We start from the raw sequence: 25,565 nt of genomic DNA on the forward strand, positions 1-25,565 counted from the left end.
ACCTGGACCACCATGTCCTCCCTCAGTAGCTCCATTTAGGTCAAGGCCTCTCACGTCCCAGAGATGGTCACTCCAACAGGTGCTGGGAACTATACCCTGTGGCATTGTCATCAGTACGGCTGAGCCGACTCTGGAAGTCTCCCAGTCACAGGCAGCACCTTTGGGCCCTCTTCTGTGCCAAGAGCCACGCTACCTGCGGAGTCCCTGTCTGGCAGCATTGGTAGCTATCACTCTTCAGCAACAGCAGCAGTTAAACAGGAGTCCAGCACTGCCTAACCAGGAAATAGTTGAGGTTGAAAGTGTCACAAACAGAAGCAGAAACCCAGTTTGGACAACAAACAACTGCATCAACTGCCCAAGCCCCTGTTAGCTAGTTCTGTTCTCCATGACCCCAGTCACTGTTATTGCTCAGCAGCAGTAGATGAAATGCAAAAATCATCCAAGGTCTCATTCTCCCTCCTCACACATCCTGAGCATGGGATGTTTCCATGGAACACATTACTTAGTAGGTTTAAAGTAGAAATGGAGCTGTGTATGAGTAAAATGTCTCACGTGCATGATGTGGAACAGTCTTCTCCAATTCTCCAAACTTCTCCAACTCAAGGGAGCAAAAAGAGGGAGACTTATCTCAACGCTGTGAAAAATTTCTCCAGCATCCTGTGCAGGGCATGTACAGCAGGGAGCTGTTAGTTGGGACTTCTTTGTACTTTCATACTGCCTAGGAAAAGTCCCCATTTCCAAAGGCAGCCTACAGTTTTGGGTGACATCAGTACTGGTTGAACTCAGCCTGAGCATATTAAAAAGGACCTGGTGTTGAGTCACGCTGAGTTGTGCTACCTCCAACTTTCTGAGACTCCACAGGAGTGCCTTCAAGATGGGCACCTCAAAATAAAGGCACCAGAAAACCCTACTAGCTGCGGAGTGATCAGAAAGCCAAGGAATGAGACTTGTTCTGAGCCACAGCTCACAGACACAGCCTGTGTTCATCACACAGCAGCAGTAATTAGGTAATTTGGGGGCCAGTCTTTTAATGCCCAGCTAGAGGGTTACGATCTACTGAGTCTCACGAAGCCGATTAGTCTACATCCCATTAAAAACCATTGGGAAAAGCAAATGGAATGGGCAGACGGGGTCAGCATTGTTATATAAGGCAAGCTGCAGCTCATAGCAGCTGAGAGCCAGGCTGGTTTTTTCTGTTATTATTTTTTCTCCCCAATGGCTGCTAATGGGACATGGATTTTCCCCAGCCCTAATGGGCCTCATGGTGTTCACTCTCCTGCTGGGGCTCACAATGCTGCATCATTAAGCTAGCAGTCCCCACCGAGAGAGACAACAGCCCCATTCACCAAGCAAAGATGTCAGGCAGCCACAGGCCTTTTGGAAAGCTAACACCAAAGTCTGTCTCTTTCTACAGTTTATCTGTTCAGCCCACTTTCTCCAAGAGAAAACAAGTCCCTGTCACTGCCCTTCAGACTTCCCCTGGTCTCAGAAGTCACCCTCTTGAGCCTTGCTATAGGAAAGCAATCCCCTTCAAGGGGAGCACTCCACCTCAGCTGGTCCTGGCCACCCCAAGGAGCTCCAGCTCCCCTCCTCCCTTTAACATGAGACAGGGGCTTGTCTACACTGAGGCGTGATCTGCTCTCCCCTTGTGATAGCTGCTTCAGTACCAGGAAAGTGTCAGCTTGTCCTGGTTTCGGCAGGGATAGAGTTAATTTCCTTCCTAGTAGCTGGTACAGTGCTGTGTTTTGGATTTAGGATGAGAATAATGTTGATAATACACCGATGTTTTAGTTGTTGCTGAGCAGTGCTTACACTAGTCAAGGACTTTTCAGCTTCTCATGCTCTACCGACTGAGAAGGCTGGAGGTGCACAAGAAGCTGGGAGGGGGCACAGCCAGGACAGCTGACCCAAACTGGCCAAAGGGACATTCCATACCATGGGACGTCATGCTCAGTACATAAACCGGGGGAAAGCTGGCTGGGGGGGCTGCTGCTCGGGGACTGGCTGGGCATCGGTCAGCGGGTGGTGAGCAATTGCACTGTGCATCACTTGCTTTGTGTATTATCATTATCATTATTACATTATTATCATCATCATTATTTTATTTCAATTATTAAACTGTTTTTATCTCAACCCACGAGTTTTTCTCACTTCTTCTCTTCCAATTCTCTCCCCCATCCCACCAGGGGCAGGGGGGGAGTGAGCGAGCGGCTGTGTGGTGCTCAGTTGCCGACTGAGGTTAAACCATGACACAGCTCACACCAGCAGGGCCAGTTTTGGGCAAGAGATTAGCCCCACTCACAACCATCACTTCTTGCTGTTTCTTAGCCCCCCCCCCCCCCCGCAATTTCCTTTCTGCAAAGGCCACATTCTCCGGCTGGGTTTGCACAGAAAACAAGCGTGCTTTTTGTTCCCTCTGCATGGCTGCCCCAGGGAATTTCAGCCTCCTGTCCTTATCTCAGGCTGGTATACGATACTGAACATTTCTAGGATCTCCCAGGTCTTCTACCACACTCCGGGACTTGGCTCAGAGCCAATCATCCTCATGTCCCATCGATCATTTCATTGTTCCCCACCATACGCTGGAGACACCAATTATATCTATTTCCTGCTCCCTGGCCAAAAGCCTAGCTCAGCCACTTTCATTGCATTAGCATCGAGACAGCTTTCCTTTAGACTCCTAATGTAAGCAAGCTCCCACGCCTACCTTCTGCATCCTGGAGGATGCAGTGGCATGAGGAGTGGCCAAGGAGCCTTCCCTTGGGCAGGAGATGTGGGAAATGGCAGCCTGAGCACTTCTGTCCAGACAGCAAGTCCCACCTCCCAACCAGCCACCCCTACATGAGTGAAATAAGAAAATGTGAAACAGAACTCATCTCCGATATTCCCTTTGCTAAGAAGAGAGGCATCTTCCCCTCCCTACTTTCTTGCAAAGTTAGGTTTTAGCATGGCAATCCAGTCACATTCTGCAGAGCTGGAAAAAGAGCTAAAGGCTCAACCCATTCTGTTTTACTATCAAGGAAGCAACACAAATTGCAAGAAATGATGCAAACTGTCTAAAGCAATGCGGGAAGGCCCATGAACATGGGGATGAACACACAGAACCGGAACTGTGTGTACAGTCTAAACTCCAAAACTACATCACGTGCTTGTTCCAGAAGTAACATCCACAATAAAGCCAGTTGCTCAGACACAATCGAATCCGTTACCCAACCTACCTCTGCCAGTACGCACAATTACTCTATCACTACTGTCTTCAGCTTCCTAGCCTTGAATTACAAAGGCTGCTGTACCAGTGGGTCTCTTGAACAGCATGAGCCTAAACAGGGACAGAGGGAAATTTACCCTAGTGCCACTTCACCCCTTCTCACCTATCCTCTATTAACTTGGGCAAACAAACAGGCTACAGGCAGAGGACACAGATGGTGCTCCTAGAGATCCCAGTAAGACAAATCCGCAGGGAGCTGAAGATGCTGGCTAGGCTACCGTCTAGCCACACTCATGCTCTTTCCAAGAATGCCCAGCCTATGCACTCACACAGCTCAAGCCAATTTCAGCTCACACCAGCAGAGCTGGTTTTGACCAACCACCATCCTGCTGCCAGGACATGGCTCTCTTGTCTTCCCGTGGCACCGATGATGCCCAGTAAATTAGGCATTTCATTCTTACTCTTTCTTTGCCGCTGATTTCCAGTTGTATCTCCTTCTCTCTTAGCTTCTTCCACTGAGTATAATACTTGGTCAGAGGTGTCCCCTCCTCTTTGACCTGCTTCTCCCATTGTTCCTGTGGAGAGAGGGGGTGCAAATTTAAGAAATGTTTTCAAAGCAGTTCTCCAATACAACTTTGGCAAACGCAGGGAGTCAAGAGCAGAGGTTAAGACCCTTTCCCAAACCACCTTTTCCCAGCTTCTAGGTAGGAAATTGGCAACCACGACTAAGAATGCAAGCAGGACTAAGTGTGAATTCAGGCATAATCATTTAGGCAACTGGTGAGTCAGGAGCAGTGCGACTGATCACTCTCCTTAGGTAAAGCAATGCCCGGGCACTGCAAGGAGATCAAAGAAAGCCAAAAGATGAAATGGACGGGTTGGCCAATGCAACAACTTACTTACGCAATACTAAAGCACAGGATACCAATGGCACTGAAGGACAGCATAAGGTCCTCGTAAAGGAGCATCTATAAGGTGGCACATAAGATGCTTTAGCTTATGGAAGATCACCAAATTTTCTCAGCATGCTGGCCTGAAATGTGCGTTCCCAGATTCCCATTTCTCCCTCCTAGAAGAAGCCTGATTCTCAGAATTGCTAAGAACTCACAATAGGCTCTCCTAAAATAAGCTCAATGACTTCTGGGATCCACTATTACTATCTTGGCCTTGAACATTCACTTCTACTCTAGCTCCAGTGAGAAGACGCTGACACAGAAGTCAAGTCAGATGATGCAGCCTACTGTAATGAAAAAGGAATTACTTCAACTGAAACCTGAAGGTAGGTATCAAAGGGACAGATCAGAGGATCTATCAGGACAAAATCTGTCCCCTGCTCCTTCAATGGAGGCATTTGATCACTTGCTCAGTTCTTGCTTTTTAATTCAGAAAAAAGTCATGCAAGCATTTACAAGACCTAAGTACCAAAGATGTCTGATTGCCTTTTCCCCCTGTTCTACAGCCAAGTGTTTATTTTTGAAACAAACACTCCCCTGCAGGGTCCTGGACTCATCCCAACCTTGAGAGAGCAGAGCATGAAGAAGTGCCGAGCCTGTTTCCGCTGTCCAAGCAGGGAGAATAAGGAGGTGCAAACACCGTAAATGGTGGGAAGCAAATTAGATGGTTAAAAATCCTTTTACACTTCAATCATTTGGCATGCTAGTGCTGAAGGGGGGGGGGTGGTATGTCATATTAAAATACATTCTTCTTAACCTGCCAACATCCCTTTAACTTAAAACCCACACAGAACTGTACCTGTTAACTGGATTACCACAGTGCCCAGAGGCTTTGCATTACCCCACAGTAAAAAGTCAATCTAATGTAAGCAGAAAGATGTGATATACAAGTAGGAATTGAAACAGGCGAAGGAGGAAGGAAACGAGCAACAGGAACAAAGGTTAGCATAGATACACTCAAAGGTCAACACAGATCCAAAGAGTATCCTGAATCCAGGGCTGAGGACAAATCCAGAGCTCTGTATGGGCAGCTGTGTGTACACAATGCTCCTGTTTGAGGGTGGGAACAAAAGGCCAGACCTTCTTCACAGGAGAAAACACAGCAGCAGCTCAAATATTCTTCAGCAGATCCCAAATCAACTGCTTCTGGGGAGCTGAGCCCCAAAACTAAGGAGCTATGGTGTGTTGGCTTCAGCCTGTGAGCTAAGGTGCAGGAAAAAGTTTGTTTAAAGAGCAGTGTATGAACAAGAAGACAGAAAGAGCAGGTCTCGGCAACGGATAGCAGCGCAGAGCTCCCAGCTTACACAAATAAACAGGTACTCAGTGTATGCTGTGAAGTGAAATGCAACAGTCTGTGCCAGCTCTTGATTTGGCCCATCACTGGGAGGGAAGTGGAGATGATCTGTGGTCTCTGCAGCTGGCACCAGGAGCTGAACTTTGGCAATTAAACGGCGACCAGCTTGTGTCACCTGCACTCTAATGGCGCAGAATCTATTTATGCATCCTACAAGAGGCGCTATCAATACTGCATCAAGCCAAATAAGCCCTTTCTGGTAATCACAGGTCCCAGACTCACAACCCCCACGGGACTGTTTGTAACACGGCTCCAGGTCTGCACGGCTGGAGCCTGCGTTTGCTCTCCGGTCTCTTCCCCGGCAGGCTTACTGAAAGCACAGCTGATGTACTGCCGACTCCAGCAGCACTTGCTAGCGGAGACGCCAGCCAGCAGACAGCACAGCTTTACTGTCGATCTGACCCACCACTATGGCAAGAGGAGTAATTCCCGAGGAATACAAAGTCACCTCATTTATAGATCAGGCTCATATCAGGCTGCCAGCTGCAATCAGGCAATTTGTTGATGCTGCTTGGGTATGGACAGCTTCTGAGAAAGACCCTTCCTACAGAGGGCAAAAGTCTATTTGTTCTGTCTGATACAGCTTTTTTGGTTTTAAAGTGTGCTGGAATCCAGAGATAAAAAAGACCATTAAAACACTCCCATCTTTCTAAGTCTGAACACCTCGACGGGAATTTTGAGAGAGTGGATGCCATCACACCCACTTTAACCATTTGCAATTCTCCTTCTATTACTGCTTTGCATTACTGTGCTGTCGGGCAACACCCAGCATGGATCAAGCCCACAGTGCTAGCACCTGTACAAATGTAACAAAGATCATCACCCACCCTCCAGAAAAACCTCCCATCTGAAACGTGAGATGGGGATGAATGCAGAAGATCTGGAAATCTCATGGAAATGAGGCAATGCTTTCCATCAGCCCATTCTCCCGCTTCACATTTCATTAAGCGTAACAGCCTGCTGGGCTGCACTGTTCTTAAACGAAGGATCCCCAGCAAGGGTCTGCCTGGGAGCCACAGAGCTGTAACGCAGCCCGGCACACGCTGCGGGTCCTGGTGCAGTCTCTTCCCTCCCTGCATTTTCCCCTGCCACACTAGTGCAGACGAACCTAAAATCAGAGCTGCACATTATGCATCTGGATTCAACTTCAGCTGCACTTGTTATGGCTCCCCTCACAAAGACCTTAATTAGTATAGTAACCTATTAGCATTGTACACTCAAAAAAGCACTGACTCTCAAATAATAACCTGCTTCTTACCAAAAAAAAAAAGAGTTAAGTTTTCAATCTTAAAATAAAGAAGTCTGGCTGAACACTTCTGGTGTGTCTATCCCTCCATACCACAGATCCTGGGATGCAAGGAGGGATCCCTCCACAGTCCCTTCATGTTAAGTTAAACATTGCACCACGATGCTTCCCCTGCAACACTAAGTTCAATCCCCAGGCTGTTTCTTCTTTAAAATTATATAATAAAGACCCCTAGGTAAAATCCAGCTTTCTAAAGCACGCCTGCTACTCAGGAGTGGAGATCTGATCACATTCACAACCTTTATTCCCTTCATTTAAACCTATTTCTCTGTAAATTCCCCCCAGGAAAGTCGCATTTCAGCATACTGCATGGAAGAATTACCTCAGAATTTGGGCTCTGCTCCCTACAGTGGAGCAGGCACAAATGCATGGATGTGAATACCAGAGAGCATTTGCTTTCAATTGCTCTTGCTGGCAAGGGGGACATGCAAATACCTCCCCTCCCCTCACCCCTCTCCTTCCCTTCCCTTTTCTGGAAGCGTTTGCTCTTGAGAAGTGCCAATGCCCCACATATCTTGGAGACAGCCTGGCAAACTAAACCCAGCTTTCGAGGGACACTCCAAATCATTCTGGGAAGCCCAGTCTCTGCGGGAGCTTTGGCCCTTCTTGGGAATCTACACCATCTGCTTGCAAAGGAGTAGGGGGATAACACAGGGCCACCTGGGCACAAAAGATAACCCACTACGGCTCTTCCACCTCACGGAAGTACCGAACGGGCTGTTTCCTCTGCTCCCAGGAGCACTGATATCCCATTAACCGAAGGAAGAGAAAGGCTCCCTTCTCCCATAAGACACCACCACAGTGCAAAAATACAGATTGCACAGGCAACCCAGGCATCCTCCCTGAGCAGCACTTCACACTGTTGCTCTATCCCCTTAAACGGCAGAACAGCCGTCTCCAAACAGGCTTGGCAAACTGGTGCCTGCTTCCCTTAACCAACCTCCCTTACTCAAGGCAGGCTGCCTGTTGCTGCCCCTCCAGAGCCAACCCTGCCTGATTCACGCTACTCAGACACCCAGATGTCCCTGGAAAAGCAGGTGCACCAATGTCAACTAGGAGACATACAGGCAGCAAAATGTTAAAATAATCATTTAGTTCTTACACAAGGGACTGCATCCAGCGTTGCTGGGAAAAGCAGACGGTGGCAAGAGTTGTTGGAAACCCTGTTTTATTTAGCCAACGACCTTCCCCAGCTCATCTGTTTCATGGAGAGCCCTAGAGGCTGAAATCTCTACCTCTGCAGAGTGGGTGGGTGGCCACAGCATTGCCCGCAAAAAATACAAAAGAACAAAACCCTAACCACTTCACTCCAGACGGGAGGCATAATTCCTCTAGCAAAACAGTCCAACCCAGAATGGCATTTACAGAACCAAAGACTACTTAGTCACTTCAAACCCAGTTCCATCAACCCCTTAATCCCAGAATAGCACTGCTGTGTCCTGGCATTGATACGTCAGGATTTCAAAGGCTAATTTTCCTGCAGTGCCTGCCCCTTAGTGTCTGAAGACAAATTAGTCTGCACTGCAACTTCTGCTCCGTGCTCAGCTCCACGCCAACAGGTGGAGCTTTCAATGATGCAGAACTCCAGACTTTCCAACGATACCATGTGGCCAGAGAGACCACTCAGACCCATCCATTACCTTGCAGACAGAGAGATTTCCACCTCTCTCCTGCCAGGCAAGGAAGAGTCAGACCCACTACTTGCTCTCACACAGAGCAGCGTGCACACACACAGTTCACCTGCTATCAGGCTTGCAAAGGCCGCTGTGCCGGATAAAAAGCAAAGACAAAATGTCCAACCCAAAGGACACACAAACAAAGCTTCATTAACAAGGCTTCCTTCCCTTTGGCTTCATTTACATAGGGCCTGGATTTCAAATACCTCAGAGTTTAGCTCAGGTCAACAGGTCCCCAAAGAAGGATGGAGCAAGGACACTGAAAGGAATGTCCTGACAATATGCTACACCATCCCTAGGAGGACCTGGCTCAGAGCAGGCAGCCTCCTGGAGCAGGGGAAACAAGGAGAAAGGCAGCATCTCTCAGCCTGTTAGCCAGATGGCCAACTATTAGCTAAAACACCCTCTAATATACTGTTTTCTAGCTGTGCTACAGTTCATTTCCTAAGATAAGAGGGGGGTCTCCATCATCACCTTAGTCACTCCTCTTCATCTCATCACTAAGGTACAATCCTGATGTTTAACTCAACTGCTCCACAGGCCCTGTGAGACACCCAGAGCCACTGTAACTTTTCTAGGTGTCGAATGTGCTCAGCATTTTCTCAGCAGGCTGGATGCTTAGGCTGCAGACAGAAGAATATACCAGCATCTCTCTTGAGAAGCAACTGCAGTGCCCAGGATGCCCGATGACTGCTCTTATGGCTCATAACTTTCCTGATTCTATAGCTCTGTCTCCACAAGGCCCAGGAAAATGGGGAAAGGTTTGCCTCAGGATCCTGAACTGCCACATATCAGCCTGCCAATGGCTTCGTTGGGGACTGGTCTCTACAGACTAGGAGGAAACAACAGGCTTACAGAGGCAGCAGAATCCCCCCTGTCACTTTAGGCACCAACTGGCACCTACATGTCAGGAATGGGATGATGAAACCCAAGAAACTTCTCAGCAAAGGAGATGCCCCAGCAAAGCAAGGCGCTTCCATGCATACGTGTGTGTGTGTTATAATAGAAGGGTATAATTTATGGACTGTGTTTTCCATGAGGCTCTTGGCTGCAGAGTCTTGCCAGCTATAGCATCAGAGCCCTGCCGAGTTCAGTTGTTTGTGAACATCTGCCACACCCCACACACTCCCGTTTCCATGATCTCGTTGTCCCTCCTCCCTCTGCCACCCGCTCAATCCCAGCAGCCAGAGTCTGACTGTCTTTCCAGGAAGCCCAATCAAAGCAGCAGACTCACCACAGACTCCCTGCTGGCCACGCCGAAGGTAGCTTTCTGACGCCTGCTGGCAATGTAGGCAGAATTTTCCTGCAGTTTCTCCAGGAGCTGCCGGATAGGCTTGCAGTAGTTGGCAATCTTGCATTCCTTCAGGAAAGATTTTAGCTGGGAGGAGGAAAAGGAGAGGAAGAATGAAAGCAATGTAATAGTTTCCATACACAGATCTCATCAGCAAAAAAACATTTCCCACCCCCAGTGACAGACAGCATGGGGTGCCTTTTCCCTTCAATTCATACCGTACTCCAATGTATCACCCATATTCAACCCTGGGGGTCCTGCCACTCTGGGCTGGGAGGATGCAAAGAGTTGCAGTGATAGGCCAGATGTTTGTACACAATCCAGCGCAGGGGCCTTGCTCAAAAACAGCTCTTTGCACCCTTTAACGCTGCTGCTTTCTGAAAAAAAATATGTATCAGTGGAGCTCAAGCAGCCAGCAGGAAAAACGTCTATGGTCTCTGGGGCCTCAGCTTCTAGCTGCCATTGTAGTTACAATATCACTGTCTCCTGCTCAGCCAAATAGTAAGAGGGACTGTGGACCAGATGCATGGACACCAGGAATAACAGAGGATACCTGCGGACGCTAGATGGCCAAAAGCACAGGGAAGCCAGGATTAGAATGGGGAAAGGTGTCTGTGGGTTAAGACTGTAGAACACCAGTGGATATTGGAATGGGAATACCAAATACAAGAGGCTGCCGATGAGCCTGATGGCTGGGATTGAAGACAGAGCTTGAGAAGAGACTTAAAATTGGGGTGGAATTGTCTGTGGACTGGGAGTAAGGGTCTTTTGCATAGCTCAGTAGGAAAACTTGGTGCTGCTACAGCAGCAGAGCTGTGGGTCAGGACAGATGGCCATCTGCAGAGTCACATGGGGTGAAGTTTGCTTAATGTCTGACTGTACCAACCCAGCTCCAGCTGGCACCACTGATTTTTCAAGCGCACAAACCCACACACCCACCACACAAAAATTTACAAAATAACACTCTCTGTGGACAAGTTGTGCAGCTTATGTCTAGATAATTCTTTCTTTTAGACCCAAGGCCTTACATGTAACCCTCAGGACAAGAGCCGGTCTGCCAGGAAACCACAAACCCTACTGCTGCCTGAAAGGGCAAGGACAATCCTACTCACAGACAATCTGCTCCTGCCCTCTCTCTGTGCCCAAAGCACACTTCACTACTCTCAGACAATGAGACTTCACTGCAAACAGAGCACGTTTTTGTGTTGTTTTCTTCTTTTATCTCAGTAGCTTTGTCCTCAAGCAAACCTCTTTTCTCCCCACCAAAGAAGATTTCCCCTCCCAATACAAACCACCCTCCAACACCACTGTACTGTTCTGACACCTCCAAACTAAAAGCTGAGGCAGCAGCGGACGCTCTTGCTGACAGAAAGAGATGGGGGTGTCCAGATTGACTCATGGCTTGAATTCCAGTTTACTACACTCTCTGCTAACAGTTTTGACCAACCCCAAGACAAGCCTCTGGAGTGCTGTCCACATTCTGCAGTCCAAGCTCTTTGCTAGAGCCATATATATATATACACACACACGCACACACTACACAGACACTTGATTTAGAGTAAGAGATTCAACACGGCAAAAGAAAATGGTTAACCACAATGGAATCTTCATCTCCGCTGGGTTCTGCAGATGCTATCATGATAGAGATAAAGGGTTTCTAGTCAGCAAATGCAGTACTGCCTTCTCTACTTATGGCTTCAAATGTTCTGCCTCAAAAGACAGAGCTGGGGGAAGGAGGAGTATGTCTCCCTCCTGCCAAGCCTACATGTTGGCTTGATCTTACATGCCAAGTAGGTAGGTATTAAATGTTTATCAAGAGGTGACAGTCACACCTACCTAGCCCCTCTCTGTCAGGACACTGCTCTCCTGATGGGTATATTGCTGCAGGATCTGCTGTCTGCTACACACATGGAGAATATCCCCCATTACCTAGCAGCAGGGGCTTCTCTTGTCCCTTTATCCTCAGCATATGCCCACCTGCCATCATACATCCAACTCAGAAAAACGTGAGTTAAAATGAACACCTTTCCCCCTTTCCACAAAGCAAACAGCCCATTAAACAAGTACAAAGAAACCATCAGCAAAGAAACTATTCTTCTGCTGGTGAAGCCTGTCCTACCATCACCCCCCCTTTCTAAAATACTTATTTTTATAGGTGCTGCATATTTATCTCCACTGAGATGCATTTGTCATTTGATTTATCTCACTTGATCCCCACAGCTGCAGCCCCAGATCCATTTCATCCGCTGCCACATACATTATTATTTTTCTTTCGTTGCAGAAGTGTCACCAGAAATCCTGCAAAATCTCAGGCTCTATCTGTGCAGTTTGGTGTTGTGTGTTCGCTCTCACAGCCGTATGCTTCATTTCTTCTTTCCCCCTCCTCTCTCCTACCCCTGCAATCCTTCACAGTCCCACCACTATCTGCCACAGATATTAACGAAACATAATGAGATTTCAGTCCTGTGTTAAGAGGCAGGGAACACAACCAAGAAGGTAAAAGAAGATAGAGAGGAGAGAGAGAGAAAGGGACTCTGTGTATGCCTGTTTCTACTCTGCCAAATACAACCATATCTTTCCAGAATAAAAGTAATCAGAACATAGGCGTGTATGTGTGTGTGCATATACGTCGTTAACATCTCATGTAAGTTCCTAGCTAAGCAGCTGTGTGATTAGTGGGATTGATTCTGTTAAACTGCCAGCCTTAAACACCAATGGTTTATACCAGCAGAGACCACAGCAAAAACTCAGCTCCTCTTACTGTAAACGACGCAGGGAACTATAAATTATCTGAAGCAGCTGGGTGTGTGTGTTCCAGGGAACGCAAATCAAGCCCAATCCCCCACTCACAAAAAGCAGAGGGAATATTCAACTCGGGACAGAGAGCGAGCAGCAGTAGGAGTGGCTGCTGGCAAAGCAAACCGGCACCTCCTGCCCTTCTGTCTAGCTGCAAGTCACGTCTAGATCATGCCACCTCCTGCCTCCACCCAGCAGTACCTACCCCTTATCGACACCTGCCCAGTTTTTCCCTTTAACCTCCCACCTCTGCTCTGTGATGCCTGTCAGGGCTCTAGAGGAGGGAAGAGGCAGTCTCTTCCAAGCAACCAGACACACAGGCTCTGCACTCTGAGCTCCTCACCAGCCTGCGGAGGCAGTGACCGCCATGGGGTCGTCCCAGCAGCTGGGCAAAACAGAAGCCTTTGAACTGTCTCCCGCCCCTACCGGCTCTCCTTTCCTTTGATCTTCCCTGGGTGCTTCCTGCCTTCCAGGCAAGGGGGTTTTAAAGTTCAGTTTGAAGGCAGTTCAGCCTAGCTTCTCCCAAGGCCGCTGACCAGAAGACAAGGAACGCAAGCCTCGCCAGCTGGAACACAGCCCCTACGACACGGCACTGAGAGAAGCGTGAGCTCATCAGGGAGGAAGAATCAGGACAGATGGATTTTTACAGTTAACTGGAACCGTTCCAGGAGAAAAGCCTCCCCCCCACACTTTCCCGAAGACTCTGAGATTTTGGGAAGCTAACCTCAGCACCCCAGCCCAGCAGACGCCACGAGGCTGTGGTTAGTGGCAGCCAAATAGGAATCCGATAGCATTAATTCTCTGCAGAAATACAGGCTGGTCCCAGGGTGTGTTTGGAAGCCACAGGGTGCTTGGTGCCAGAGGGCTGTCAGCCGTTTTTCATTCCAGCTAGAACATCGGCTCCGACAGCTTCGATGCTCTCAACAGCTGCTGGCTGAGAGGAAAGGGCTTTGTTCACTGCCGATAAGTGAGGAGCACGCAAAGCGAGAGCAAGCACAGGAGCTGCTCTCCTAGCACCGAGAGTGCCTGTCAGCTCACATTAGCCAAAGCTTCCTACTGCCAGCTAGGCAATGGCCTGTGCCAGGCTGCAGGGACCCAGCCAAGAGTCATGCGCCTGACAGATGCCAGCCTATTACATACAGCAGAAACAAGGAGATTTGCCTCCCAAGCAGCCCGTGGGTCCCAACCGAGACATCGCTCCCATATCAACCAGAGGCATCATAGCAACAAGGTATGCAGACACAGGGTCTCACAGCAGACACCAAAGCAAAGCAGAGGTTCATGTCCCCATGGAGGATACGACAACAGCTCTCTACCAAACTTGTATGACACCCGCCACTCGTGAGTTAAAAATAGAGAGGACTGGGAGGAAGGGAGGCAACAAGTTCCAACACATTTGCACTGAGCAATCTTACCGTTCAAAGCAGAGAGGTCACTGTTCATTCAAAACTGAAGCCACCCAGCTAGCAAGGTATTAGGGAAGGATTATGCGCCCAGATGCACAGCACTATTAGGCAGTTTTATTGCAGGCAATGAAGTATGTAAACATGAAGTAGTTAGGAAGTACACCCTGCACCGTGGAATGCCGAGGAGAGGCAAAGGAGACTACTTTGCAGCACTGCTGTTAGGTGCAGCAAGGAGGAGGCACGGAGACAAGAATTGTACTGTTTTGTATGGAGGGACTTGGGGAGAAAGTGCCCCAGTTGATGGAGACACTGTGGAAGGAGGGAAGATTGCCATCTTGTGGAGAGCACGTGAGGGAGGTCGTAAGGCAAGGAAAAGTATGGGCTCACAGAGCACAGGTACTGCTCTGAGACAACACAGCAATTCGGACAACTCTGAATTGCCAGAACTCACCTGTGTTCACTAGTCAAAAACACATCTCTACAGCAGTTATGCAGCCCTCTGTTCCACTTTGGCTCCCAAAAGAGTGGCTCACTCCACAGCCACTTTCACCTACCTTCAGCCTCCTAATCAGATGCAATGCCTCTGTTCCTCCCCAAGAATTCCCCAAAACGCAAAGAAAAACTATAATTAAGAAAAGGTAAATGGCGCTCTCCTCACATTGTGAAGGCCATCTTGAGTTCAGTGTTAGCTTTAACAACTTTATCCCACTCTGTTCATGTTCATGGCATGACCGAGAAGCATCTTACACCTTACCTGAATGACAGTGGGGAGAACCAACTCTGGGAATCCAATGCTGTAGGCCTGGCAATGGAGATACTCAAGCATCAAGTCATAGAGCTGTTCAATGAGTCCATCCTGGGTAGGGGAAGCAGAAATAGAGGTATCAGACAGGAACTGAACCCTACAGTGCCCAGATTGGGAAATGAGTCTCCAGCCTTACAGGACAGGAACACAAAGCATATTGCTAGGGCAACTCTGTTGTTCACAGAGAAGCTGTGCACTGTTGGCCGCTTACAGAGAAGCTGTGTGCTGTTGGCTGCTGGGGTTCCACTTACTCGGAAGGCCTTCTCCTGCAGGTTGGCATTGGAAAGCTTCAAGATTACTGCGAAGTTTATAGGCTTAGCACTTATGCGTCCTGGCTTCTTATTGAAATCCACTTGTTGGAAAACCTACAGCAGAAAAAACCGAGTGTAAAGATGATCACACCGCAAAACAAAACAGATACCAAATGACTCAACTAAGATCATGCAGTTGGTGGCAGAGCTGAGAAGACGATCCAGAAATCCCGATTCCTGCTTGCCTGTTCTGATCACTGTACCACAGCTTTCTTAAACATCCTAGCAAGGGACAGTTAGGGAGCAAACACCAACCACACTTGAAGCTTCAGAGACCTGAGTGTGAAAGATGCCACAGAAGTATGAGGTAAAAGGAAACCAACACAAGCAACAGCACAAGAAACTGGAGGTTTGTTTCTCAGACCCGTGCTTCTAATGGTCAAAAAGATCATACTACAAAGCTTGAGTGTGTTTTGGAGATGTCGTTTTGGAGCTGTCCCTTAACGTGAGAAGCTTTTCAACAGCAAGACTAAATGTTGCTTATACCAAATCCATTACCCTTTTACTGTCACTGAAATAATTGTCCCAGGAAGCAGAGAGACCAGTAAGTCCTTTTCACAAACACCCCTTGCCAGGCAAGGTTTCTATTCTAACACATTTCCCATTGGCGTCCCTTGTACCAATTATAACTGAACAGCCTTTGAATAAGTGCATATTATTCTCCATGGACACATTTCATTTTACAGCAAGGGACATGGAGAAAAACCGGCCCCTTCCCAGAGTTCAAGAGGAGACCATGCACCCTACTCATCAAAATGATGAGCGCACGTGAGATCTAGGGTACAGCTGGATGCCCAGTAGACTAGTATGCAATGTCAAAAGGCAGACCTGCACCTTTGCTTTTGTGTTTTTCCAGAGCTTGTTTAATGATAACGGTTGAGGGAGAGGAGTATTTCTGAAACAGAAGCTAGCAAGCTTACATAGTAGAAAGAAGAAAACGGAGAGGAATTTTACATGTGTGTGTGACTGGCTCTCCAGGGTGGCATCTCAAGTTTGGTTTTAATTAAGAAGAGCCATTATTGCCTTAAAACTTAACAAATTGTAATCAAGACCAAGAACTATGAAAGCCTTTTCCCCACTCCGTCCTTTTTGGGAGGAGTTTTGCAACTTCCCGGGGGAAGAGTAACATGAATCAATGAGAATTTCCATTCTTCACTTCCCTGAAAGGCTGTATTTGGCACACAGGAAAGCTATCTTCAGCTGAAATCAGCTAAAGCCTGAATCTGCCTCGGTCCCTGCTGTCCCGGGCAGATGTCAGGCGACAGGGTACACTATCCCAATAAGCCTGTGCGCTGTGCTGCTCTTTCTCTGAAGCTGTGTATCACAGCTGGTTGTGCGTCTCACAGGAGGGAGGAGCAAAAGGTTTCTAAAATGAGGAGCAATACCAACATGCCCTTTCCCAGCCTGGCAGGGGCAGATCTCCAGAGAAAGATGGCAAGAACTGCAAAAACCACTTGAGCGGGGGCAGGTTCCCAGAGACCCCCATCAGGGGATAACAAGTGGCAATGAAGGGAGGTGTTCACAAGCAATGGGATCTCATTTAAAAAAAAAAAGCCAACAGTTGGTAACCATTTGCATATCTGATGACAACCATTGAGGGGGGCTGATGAGGAGAATACCCTGCCCACCCATACTTCTGAGCACCTCAAAAGCAACCTACAGTTCCTCTCCCTGTCCCCAATGCTTTTAAATCACACTCCTGAGCAGGAAATAATTTCTATTCCTTCTATGCAGCAGCAACACATTCATCATCAGACCACAACCAGCCCAGCAATGTGGGGATACAGCACACTGATTGCTAGAGGGTGAGGTGAGGAAGAAAGGGAGGGTGTTCAGGTCACATGGATGCCCCCAGGCCAGAAAAGCATGGAGACGACTATTGATTTTTTACATTTTATTTGTCAATCCAGGTTATTTGGAAGGGAGGGACAAGCTTGGTGGCTTGTGAAAACAAAGAGCCCTAGCCTAGGGAATCGATGCTATAAACCTCGTTATGCACGGTTATTTCTTTGGCCAAAACAGTAGTATCGATCCCTGAGGTCAGACACGTTAAAGCAAAAGGCGTCAGGCTCTGTGGCATCCTAACATGCCGCTACGCAAGCAGGGAAATGCAACCAGAGGTTTTGAAACTTTCCCAGGAGGTGCTAGGGAGCCGTTCAGGACACGTGGGAAGGGGGGAAAAATGTGGTTTCCATCTCAAGACTGTGCAGAAGGGATCAGCTAACAGCCAGACTGAAGGAGAGGATGACTGATGTCTAGGAATCCTGTGGCAGGGTGGAAAGGCGATAATGAGGGACTAGAGGGCCAGAAAATGTCAAAAGCCAACAATTTGGCTTAACTGATAACCACTAGCAGACAGAGGAAAGGACAGGGCAACATAGGCAGGAAGGAGAAGGATTTTTGGCAATCTCAAGCTCACAGTTGATTTCCACGTGGCTAGTCGGAAGGGTGCTCAGATATACAGTATACACTGCCAGAGTGCAAACCAGAGAACCAACTCTGCACCCCACAGCACTCCCACTGTATTGCCCCATCCGTCCCCCCATTTCTTTCCCTCAGGCTCTAGCAAAAGCCTCCCGGCATCTGCTTTGATCACCCCAAAGCTGGCTGCCCCAGGCCAGCTCGCAGCAGGGATACAGTGCTTTGCTGGGCCTGCCTGCAGGTTTCCCTCAGGTCTGTCAGCCACCCTCCCGCTTCACTGAGGGAAGGGCTGAGAGTGCCTAGTTAAGCTGCTCCAGCAGAATCTGATTATTGTCAAGTTCAGAAAAGCTGCCCAACTTTCTGCAGAAGCCGGCTTGAAGCACTCAGTCACAAAACAGTTAAGGTTGGAAGGGACCTCTGGAAGTCACGTAGCAGGGTCAACTAGAACAGGTTGCTCAGGGCCATATCCAGTCACATTTTGAGTATCTCCAAGGAGAGACACTCCACTATTTATCTAGGCAAACTGTTCTAGCCTCACTATATACAATTGTTGGGTTTTTTTTTTTTTCCTCCAATGCTTAAATGGGACCTCCTGTATTTCATTTTCTGCATATTGCCTCTCATCACTAAGTGCCATTGAGAAAAATCTGGCTTCAACCTCTATTCACAGAATGGTTGAGGTTGGAAGAGAGCTCTGGAGGTCATCTTGTCCAACCTGCGCTGCTCAAGCAGGGCCATCTAGAGCCAGCTGCCCAGGACCATGTCCAGATTGCTTGTGCGTATGTCCAAGGATGGAGACTCTACAACCTTCCTGGGCAACCCATGCCAGTGCTCAGTGACCCTCACAGTAAAAAACAAAGTGTTTCCCGATGTTCAGACAGACCCTTCTGTGTTTCAGTTTGTGCCCATTGCATCCTGTCCTGTCACTGAATACCGCTTAAGAGAGCCTGGCTCCATCTTCTATACACATTTTTATACACATTAGTAAGATTCTCCCTGAGCCTTCTCTTCTTGAGTCTAAGCAGTCCCAGCTCTTGCAGCCTCTCCTCACATGACAGATGCTCCAATCCCTTCATCTCTGTGGCTCTTCACTAGACTCACTTCAGTATGTCCATGTCTCTCTTGCCCTGGAGAGCCCTGAACTAGGCACAGCACTCCAGCTGTGGTATCACTAGTGCTCAGCAGAGGGGAAAGGCCAGTTAAATTGCTGGCAAAGCTCTGCCTAACGCAGCCCAGCATGCCGTTGGCCTTCTTTACTGCAAGGGTGCATCACTGGCTCTTAATCAACTTGTTGTCCATGTCCTTTTCCGCAAAGCTGCTTTCCAGACAGTCAGCCCTCAAGATGTTGTTATTATGGGGTTATTCTTCCCCAGGTGCAGGATGTTGTATTTCTCTGCTGAGCTACGTGAGGTTTCTGCCTGCCCGTTTCTCCAACCTGTCAAGATCCCTCTGAATTGCAGGACACTTATCTGGTGCATCAACAACTCCTCCCAACTTTGTATCATCTGCAAGCTTGCTGATGGTGCCACTCTGCCCCACCATTCAAACCATTAATGAATATGATAACCAGTATCAGCCCCAGTATCGATCCCTGGGGTACATCACTAGTGGCTAGCCTCTAGCTAGATTTCAGGCCACTGACCACAGCATGAGCCTGGAAGTTTGGCCAGCTGTCAATACACCTCACAGTCTGCTTATCTAGTCTGCAATTCATCAGCTTGTCTGTGAGGAAGTTATGGGAGATGGTATCCAAAACCTTGATAAAGAGAAGGTAAACAACATCCACTGCTCTCCCCTCATCCACTGAGCCAATCATCTCATCGTAGAAGTCTATTAGATTGGTCAGGCATGATTTCACTCAACCCCTGGTACCTGCAGGGATGCAATCCAGAATTTAAGAGCTGCAATATAGTGGTGGAGGGAGGAGAATGAGGAAAAAGAAAGATACATCTTCCATTGGTGCAGTGGTTCAGCTTAGTCTGTCTAAAGTTCCAGTTTTTCCTCTCTGTGTAAAGGAGGCAAAGAGCCCATGTCTTGTAGAAAGCTAATTTCAGATTTGTGCTTAAATGCGTGACTGTGTCCAGCATTATCAATTCTCCAACTACAACCTTCGCATCAGCCGATTTCCTCTGACAAAATCCACTGCCCTCTCCCATATGTGTTGCACTCCAGGCCCCTGGGGACTTTCTCCAAAGCAAGCTGCATATCCAAAACAAGACTCAAGCCATTTAAGTGTCAAAGTGAAAAACTCATGCCTTCCTAAGCATGTCAGGGTTAACCTCCTCTCCCATCCCTCCACAGGGGAAGCCAATTTTAAATTGGCATGCGAAGTCTGCCTGTGGGGAGATTTCCACCTTGTTTATCCAATACCTGCCTTCCAGTGGATGAACCACCAATTTTCCTGCTGCAGAAACTAGTGCCTGTCACACAATAATTGAAGTGATAAAAAAAAAAAGCCTGGGATCTCACAGGCCCTTCAAGGGAAGTAACAATACAAAAATAAAAGCCTGCCTGCTTTACACTCTCTCCCAAGCCACCTCCTCCTATCTAAAATGTAATGTTAGCAAGCTGCTTCTTTTGCTGCATCCTGGAAAGCAGAGTCAGAGGAGACAGCACTGGATGCCCACGCTGGGGAGCATCAGCCCTTGTCAAGATGCATCAAGCGGCCAGCTCTCATTTCTATTGGCAGGGGCTTGGGGAATTCCTGTGCCTACGGGAATTGCGCAAACATTCAATCTGCCATCTCTTGAAAGCAGAGCAGCGACAGGGCTGAGGCAAGAGGTAGCAAGAGATGGGTTTCCTTGATGGAGAGGGGGAAGGATAGAAGAGTTACACTGTCACTTCTTACACAAGAAGCTTCACAGAATCTACACTCTAAGGCCATGCAAAGTCCTCTCCAAAAAGTGCACAAAACATAGGGTCACAAACTCCACAGCCATTCTTTTAGTGCACTTGGGTTCAGTTGCAACAGTGACAGAGCAGCCTTTCCTCCTTCATATCAAATGGAGCATACCTTATGCTGGGAAGGCTTCATTCCACTCCCCCAACCCCAGTCATGCCCCTCAAGTCTACTTCTGCTTAGTACCAACACACTGATCAGATCCCTCAATCTCAGATGGTTTGGATAATGGGCTTAAAATGGATTTTGTTTCATGACATGGTGTGGCATGGGACTAATGTCTATTGACTAAGTCACTGCTGAACTTGTGAGCTGGTAGAAACAGGGTCATAGTTAAACCACTAGGCTGGGCATCAGAACGCAGATTCTCCTCCCAGCATCACCACAGCCACCTTGGGACTTAGGGCAGGTCACTTCCCCTCTGTGTGCTAAAGCTTCCCACCATCTCATCCACACAGCTGGAATACACCTCCTGCCTGAAGATAGCTTGCGGAGACACACTAAGGGTTGTACGAGTGTTCAGATACCTCTAATAGAGCGGAGGGAGTTGGGAAGAGATGGAAATATAAAGGGAATAGCCCTGAATGCTCTTGGGAACTCCACAGAATATTTGAGGGATCCCTTGCAGGAGATAGGCAGGAAGAAGGGAAAGGTTGACAGCTGCAGGGAGATATGGGAGTCTAACATCATGCCAGTCACCTTGGGTTACAGAAGGAAAAGCAAAATAATTGTTAAAGTAATGTGAAAAAGTATGCAAGCAACACACATTTACCCTGCCCCCATCTCTCCCTTGTCACCAACACCTGGGCAAGCTAAGCCAAGTAGTGCCTCACAAACAAACACAGCAGGATCGGATGTGGTCAAGGGCTTGTGGAAGCTGGGAGGAAGCTCAGCATGCAGTGTGGTAACGTCTGGCTGGGGCTCGACACAGATTACAGCCGAGGTGTTGGGGCCAGAATGCAAAGCGGGGGGAAGGCCCCGAGGAGGGCAAGGCTTTATGTCTCAGAGCACTAAAAAATAAAAAGCAGAGAAACCATCCTCGCCCCAAGCTCTACTACCCCAGAGTGGAGATGCCTCTGCTACTAAATCTGGTTGGCAGGATTTCAAATATGCATGAACAAGAGGAAGGAAGCAGGCGAATGGCAAAGCCACACAGGCCAGGGCCAAGGAGCAGTGGAGGCGGCGGGAGAGCAGGAGGAGATTTATAAACATCGCTGCCTTCCACAGGCTCAGAGGATGTGGTTTGCAAAGGACGTTTACAACAACACAAAACCACAAAAGCCTTTGCTTCAACAGAACTTCATTAGGAATGAACCCAGCTGACTCAGGTCATTTATTATAGAAGTCTCCCTCCCTCCTCCTCTTCAGTGTTCAGCCTCATGCTGACCTACTGGGGCTTCTGCATTCCTCACCCTTCTTCAGTGAAATTTGGCTGCACCACTTCTGTACTACCTTCTCACAGCAGCAAGACTAGAAAGACCTATGTGGAGAGATGTCAGGCATCTGATATGCGGGAAAGCTGGATGGTCTCTTAGCACCAGTATTTCACCAAACACACTGCATTTTGCCAGGTTGCGTTCACGGAGATCTTTTTCCTAAATAAATTCTTAATTCTTGAAGGGCTTTTTCCTTCCATTTCCCTTTGTCTGCAGTTAGGAGAAATTCTTCCTTTTGCTAAGATATGAACACATCAGCAGGATCAAGTAACAACAGCTTGGGGAGTTACTGCAACCAGCTGAGCCTCTGAATCTCTTCTTTGGCAAACCCTTTGCCTATTCCAGCTGCATTAGTTAAACCACCTAGGAATGTATTTTTGTACCCAGCTGATCGCAGATACTCTCCACTCACAGGCCAATAAAAGTTTAATCCTATTTGCTAACCAAACAACACATTCTGTCTGATGCTGTTTGCCAGGGATTTTAGGGAGTAAGCAAATTGGGCAATCTTGGGAGCTGTTGGTGGGTATAGTAAGAGAGTGTGCTTATCAGGTTGTAGGCATCAGCTGTCACTAGGTCAGCAGAAACCAACTAACCTCCAGGATAAATGGCAACACTGGGATGAAGGTCCTGGTGTTCTCAGACAACAGTGTAAGTGCACGGATGCAGTGCATGCGCAGAGGGTAGAAACGAGCCGTTGGTACAAGCCTAGAGAAGAAAAAACAAGAAAGGGTATTAGGCCAAGTTTATATAGGAACTGCACCTGCAGCCTTCAGTGACACTTGAGAGCCTTTCCTACTCTACAAAAGAAAGATAGCTTTAGTATTGCACAGCAAACTGTTTGAGCTGCTGAAGCTATCCCATAGTTGGAAATAAAATTCACACATGTTAAAGCTATAACACTAACACACAGATTCCTGCAACTAAAGCACCAGTTTTCTGGCTTCTGCTGGGAGAAAGTGCTATAAGACGAGCTTCGCAGATTAAGTTTATCACTGATGCTGTTTAGTCATGTTCAACACTTTCGGCTCTCAGGCTCCAAGCACAGGTAGGTATGCAAGAAAAAGTGGCAGGAACCAGCAGTGAAATGCCCATCTAAAGCAGCAAGTTTCACCAAGAAAAGGGCTCCCCCAGCATACCAGAGGGACTACAAGGAGGAAGACGTTTCCCATTTCAGGCCACGTACCCTCTGTGTGCCCCCAGAGTTCATGCTGTCACCTGAACAATGATGTTCTTAGTGTGGAATGTTGCTAAGGCAGAAGGAGCTGGACTAGCAGTGACTAGCATATCAGAAAGGACAGAGCAGGAATGAGAGTGACCTCTCACAGTGAAATCTGTTCAGCTCTCTCCAATCCAGAGAAGCACCTGAGCTATTCCTATCTCCTTCAGAGAGGCAACATGTACATTTGAACAGCCAGTAATCAGCATGGAGGGGAAGAGGCCAGACTTTTTGACCCACACTTTAAACCATTACACACTCGGGCATTAAGAAGTAGAGCCAACTCCATTTGTAAGGTTGAGACTGAGAAGGGTCAGCTCCCCCAGCACCATGTAAGCCAGCAGCAGAGGGGAGAATGCAGCGCTACCCCTAAAAGACACCACTTCATTACTGTACCACTCTAGAAACCTTTCACTCTGAGTGACCTGTACTTGAAGACAAGGATGCCTCCAGCATTAACAAGGTTTGGGGTTTTTTTTGTTTGTTTTTTTTTTTTTTAAAAACGCAGTTCCCAGACAACAGGCTCAAGTCTGATAAATGAACCCCTCCCCGCCCCAAAGAGCTTGCTGAGCAATCCAGGAAAGAAAAAAAAAAAGCTTGACCAGGCATCATAAATCACTTGCATCTCCCCCCCTCCAAATAGTGAAATAATTATCATTGGATCCATTATAGAAATAAATCTACTTTGCACCCCTGATCTGGCACCACTGGAGATGACGAAAGCCATTCTCAGGAATTAATTGATCGAGGAATAAACCTGCTAAGTGTATAGATTTACTGTAAACCAAGACCATTAATTTTAGAGTGCGCGGCGATGCAACAATCTGCTCAACTTCCCGATGGCTGGATGCACAGGGAATACAAAACACAGCTGGGTCCCAGCTCTGCTGAGGAAGGTCCAACTGCCTAGTCACTCCAGGGCGCAGCCGGGGGGTTCAAACTGACTGACATTTCATCTCAGCAGAGTGTGCTCTCTAATGTCTTACCATCACTGTCTCTTGCAATGCCTGCTGTACTTCTCCCATACAGCCAGGGCACGGGCTGTGGTGTAGAGAACAGCCTAAAGGCTTATTTTTACTCACTACAGCTCCTTCTGTTATACTCCTGGGTGACCACAATCTTCCTCTGGCTAGAGAGGACAAAGAAAGCTTCTTTCAACATCAGCCTCCACCCCACCAGAACAGATCACCAAGGGAAGTTGCTCAGGACACCAAGGCTGTGCTTGCTTCTCCGTGGAGGAGGCTGTACCTGCTTTCTTCCCTATACGTGCTGAGAGGGCGGAAACCAAAACTTAATGGGCACCAAAAATCCTCACTTAATTATAAGCCAGGGAGGAACTTCATTTTTATAGCTTAGACTGGAAGCAAGGTAGAAATCCAAACAGACGTGTTCAGAAAAACACTTTATGGGATGAGGGGAAAAGGGATAACAGAACAGGAGCTTCTGGAAAAAAAAAAACAACCCAAACCGAAACCCATGAACTCGGACAAATGCAAGCACGCAGACCAAACGGAGAAACTTATGGACTGTGGAGGCAGAGAAAAGCACAAAGCAGAGAAAGGAAGGGGGAAGTCATCTCCTCCACATTCTACTACCTCTGCAATACCTACAACACTGCCCCATTGATCAAACTGCAACCTTTCAGCTGTTTGAGAGAGCAGCATCACTCATTATCACATGGCAATTCCATGAGCAAATTCAGCAAGGAGGCTCTTCCCAGCATCACAAAAGTCAGAAACCATCAATTCCAGCACTTCTCTATTCAGCAGTCCAACTTCCCTGGACAACCCCTTGAGCACAGGTAACTTCCAGACACACATGGGGTCCGTTTCTGAAATATGTATTATTAAAAATAGTTACAATGCATTTTATATGCTGGAAAGCAAGAAGAGGGAGCAAGAAAATGAGGGAGCTAATTTTGATTTTAGCAGGCAACCCTCTTCTTCTAGTTATCTTATTTAATCCCTTTTCAAATTCCTCCCTGGTCCCCGCCTAGAGCAAAAAGCGTGTGATTGATGGTGGTTTCTCCCCATTCCCCTCAGGTAAGAGGCCAGGGTGGCATGAGGAGCGGATCGGGTCCTACAGACAGACACCCTGCTCACTGCCCTTTCGCTGGAGCCAGGCGCCACCTCCCGGTACAAAAGGCACTGGGGAAGGGGAGTCCCACCCTCTGGATGCGCCCCAAAGCACTACACCACATCAGGAGCAGAACTGAAAGAAGGTATTCCAGATGTTACATAGCATCCTTCCCCACCACCTGATTCCATACACACACCTCTCAAAGCTGAGCAGCCCAGAGAAACAAAGAGAGGGGTCCAGCTCAGCCACGCCATCTCCACAAGAAAGTCTACTCGCAGCAGTCGGATACTAAGCAGCCCCCAAGCAGATGCACACCCCTAAACGGGCCTTCCAGAAACGGATAAAGTGGTACGTGAAATAAAATAATCTAGCCTGCAGGTCAAGGGTGTTTTTTTTTTATCCTCT

The 25,565-nt window shown here is 47.9% G+C and overlaps 1 protein-coding gene across 1 annotated transcript in view; it reads right to left on the bottom strand.

Moving 5' to 3' along the window:
• NOC2L (NOC2 like nucleolar associated transcriptional repressor) overlaps positions 1-25,565 on the bottom strand; it is a 54,001-nt gene that overhangs the window by 13,712 nt on the left and 14,724 nt on the right. Inside the window, exons 12-16 of the mRNA XM_076356337.1 lie at positions 22,459-22,570; positions 15,047-15,160; positions 14,745-14,846; positions 9,732-9,875; positions 3,670-3,783 (exon numbers count right to left, since the gene is read on the bottom strand). Coding sequence (XP_076212452.1) covers positions 3,670-3,783; positions 9,732-9,875; positions 14,745-14,846; positions 15,047-15,160; positions 22,459-22,570 — 586 coding nt within the window. The remainder of the gene's footprint in view (positions 1-3,669; positions 3,784-9,731; positions 9,876-14,744; positions 14,847-15,046; positions 15,161-22,458; positions 22,571-25,565) is intronic.

The sequence above is a fragment of the Aptenodytes patagonicus genome, chromosome 19, assembly GCF_965638725.1.
Source record: "Aptenodytes patagonicus chromosome 19, bAptPat1.pri.cur, whole genome shotgun sequence".
NCBI classification, from domain to species: Eukaryota; Metazoa; Chordata; class Aves; order Sphenisciformes; family Spheniscidae; genus Aptenodytes; species Aptenodytes patagonicus.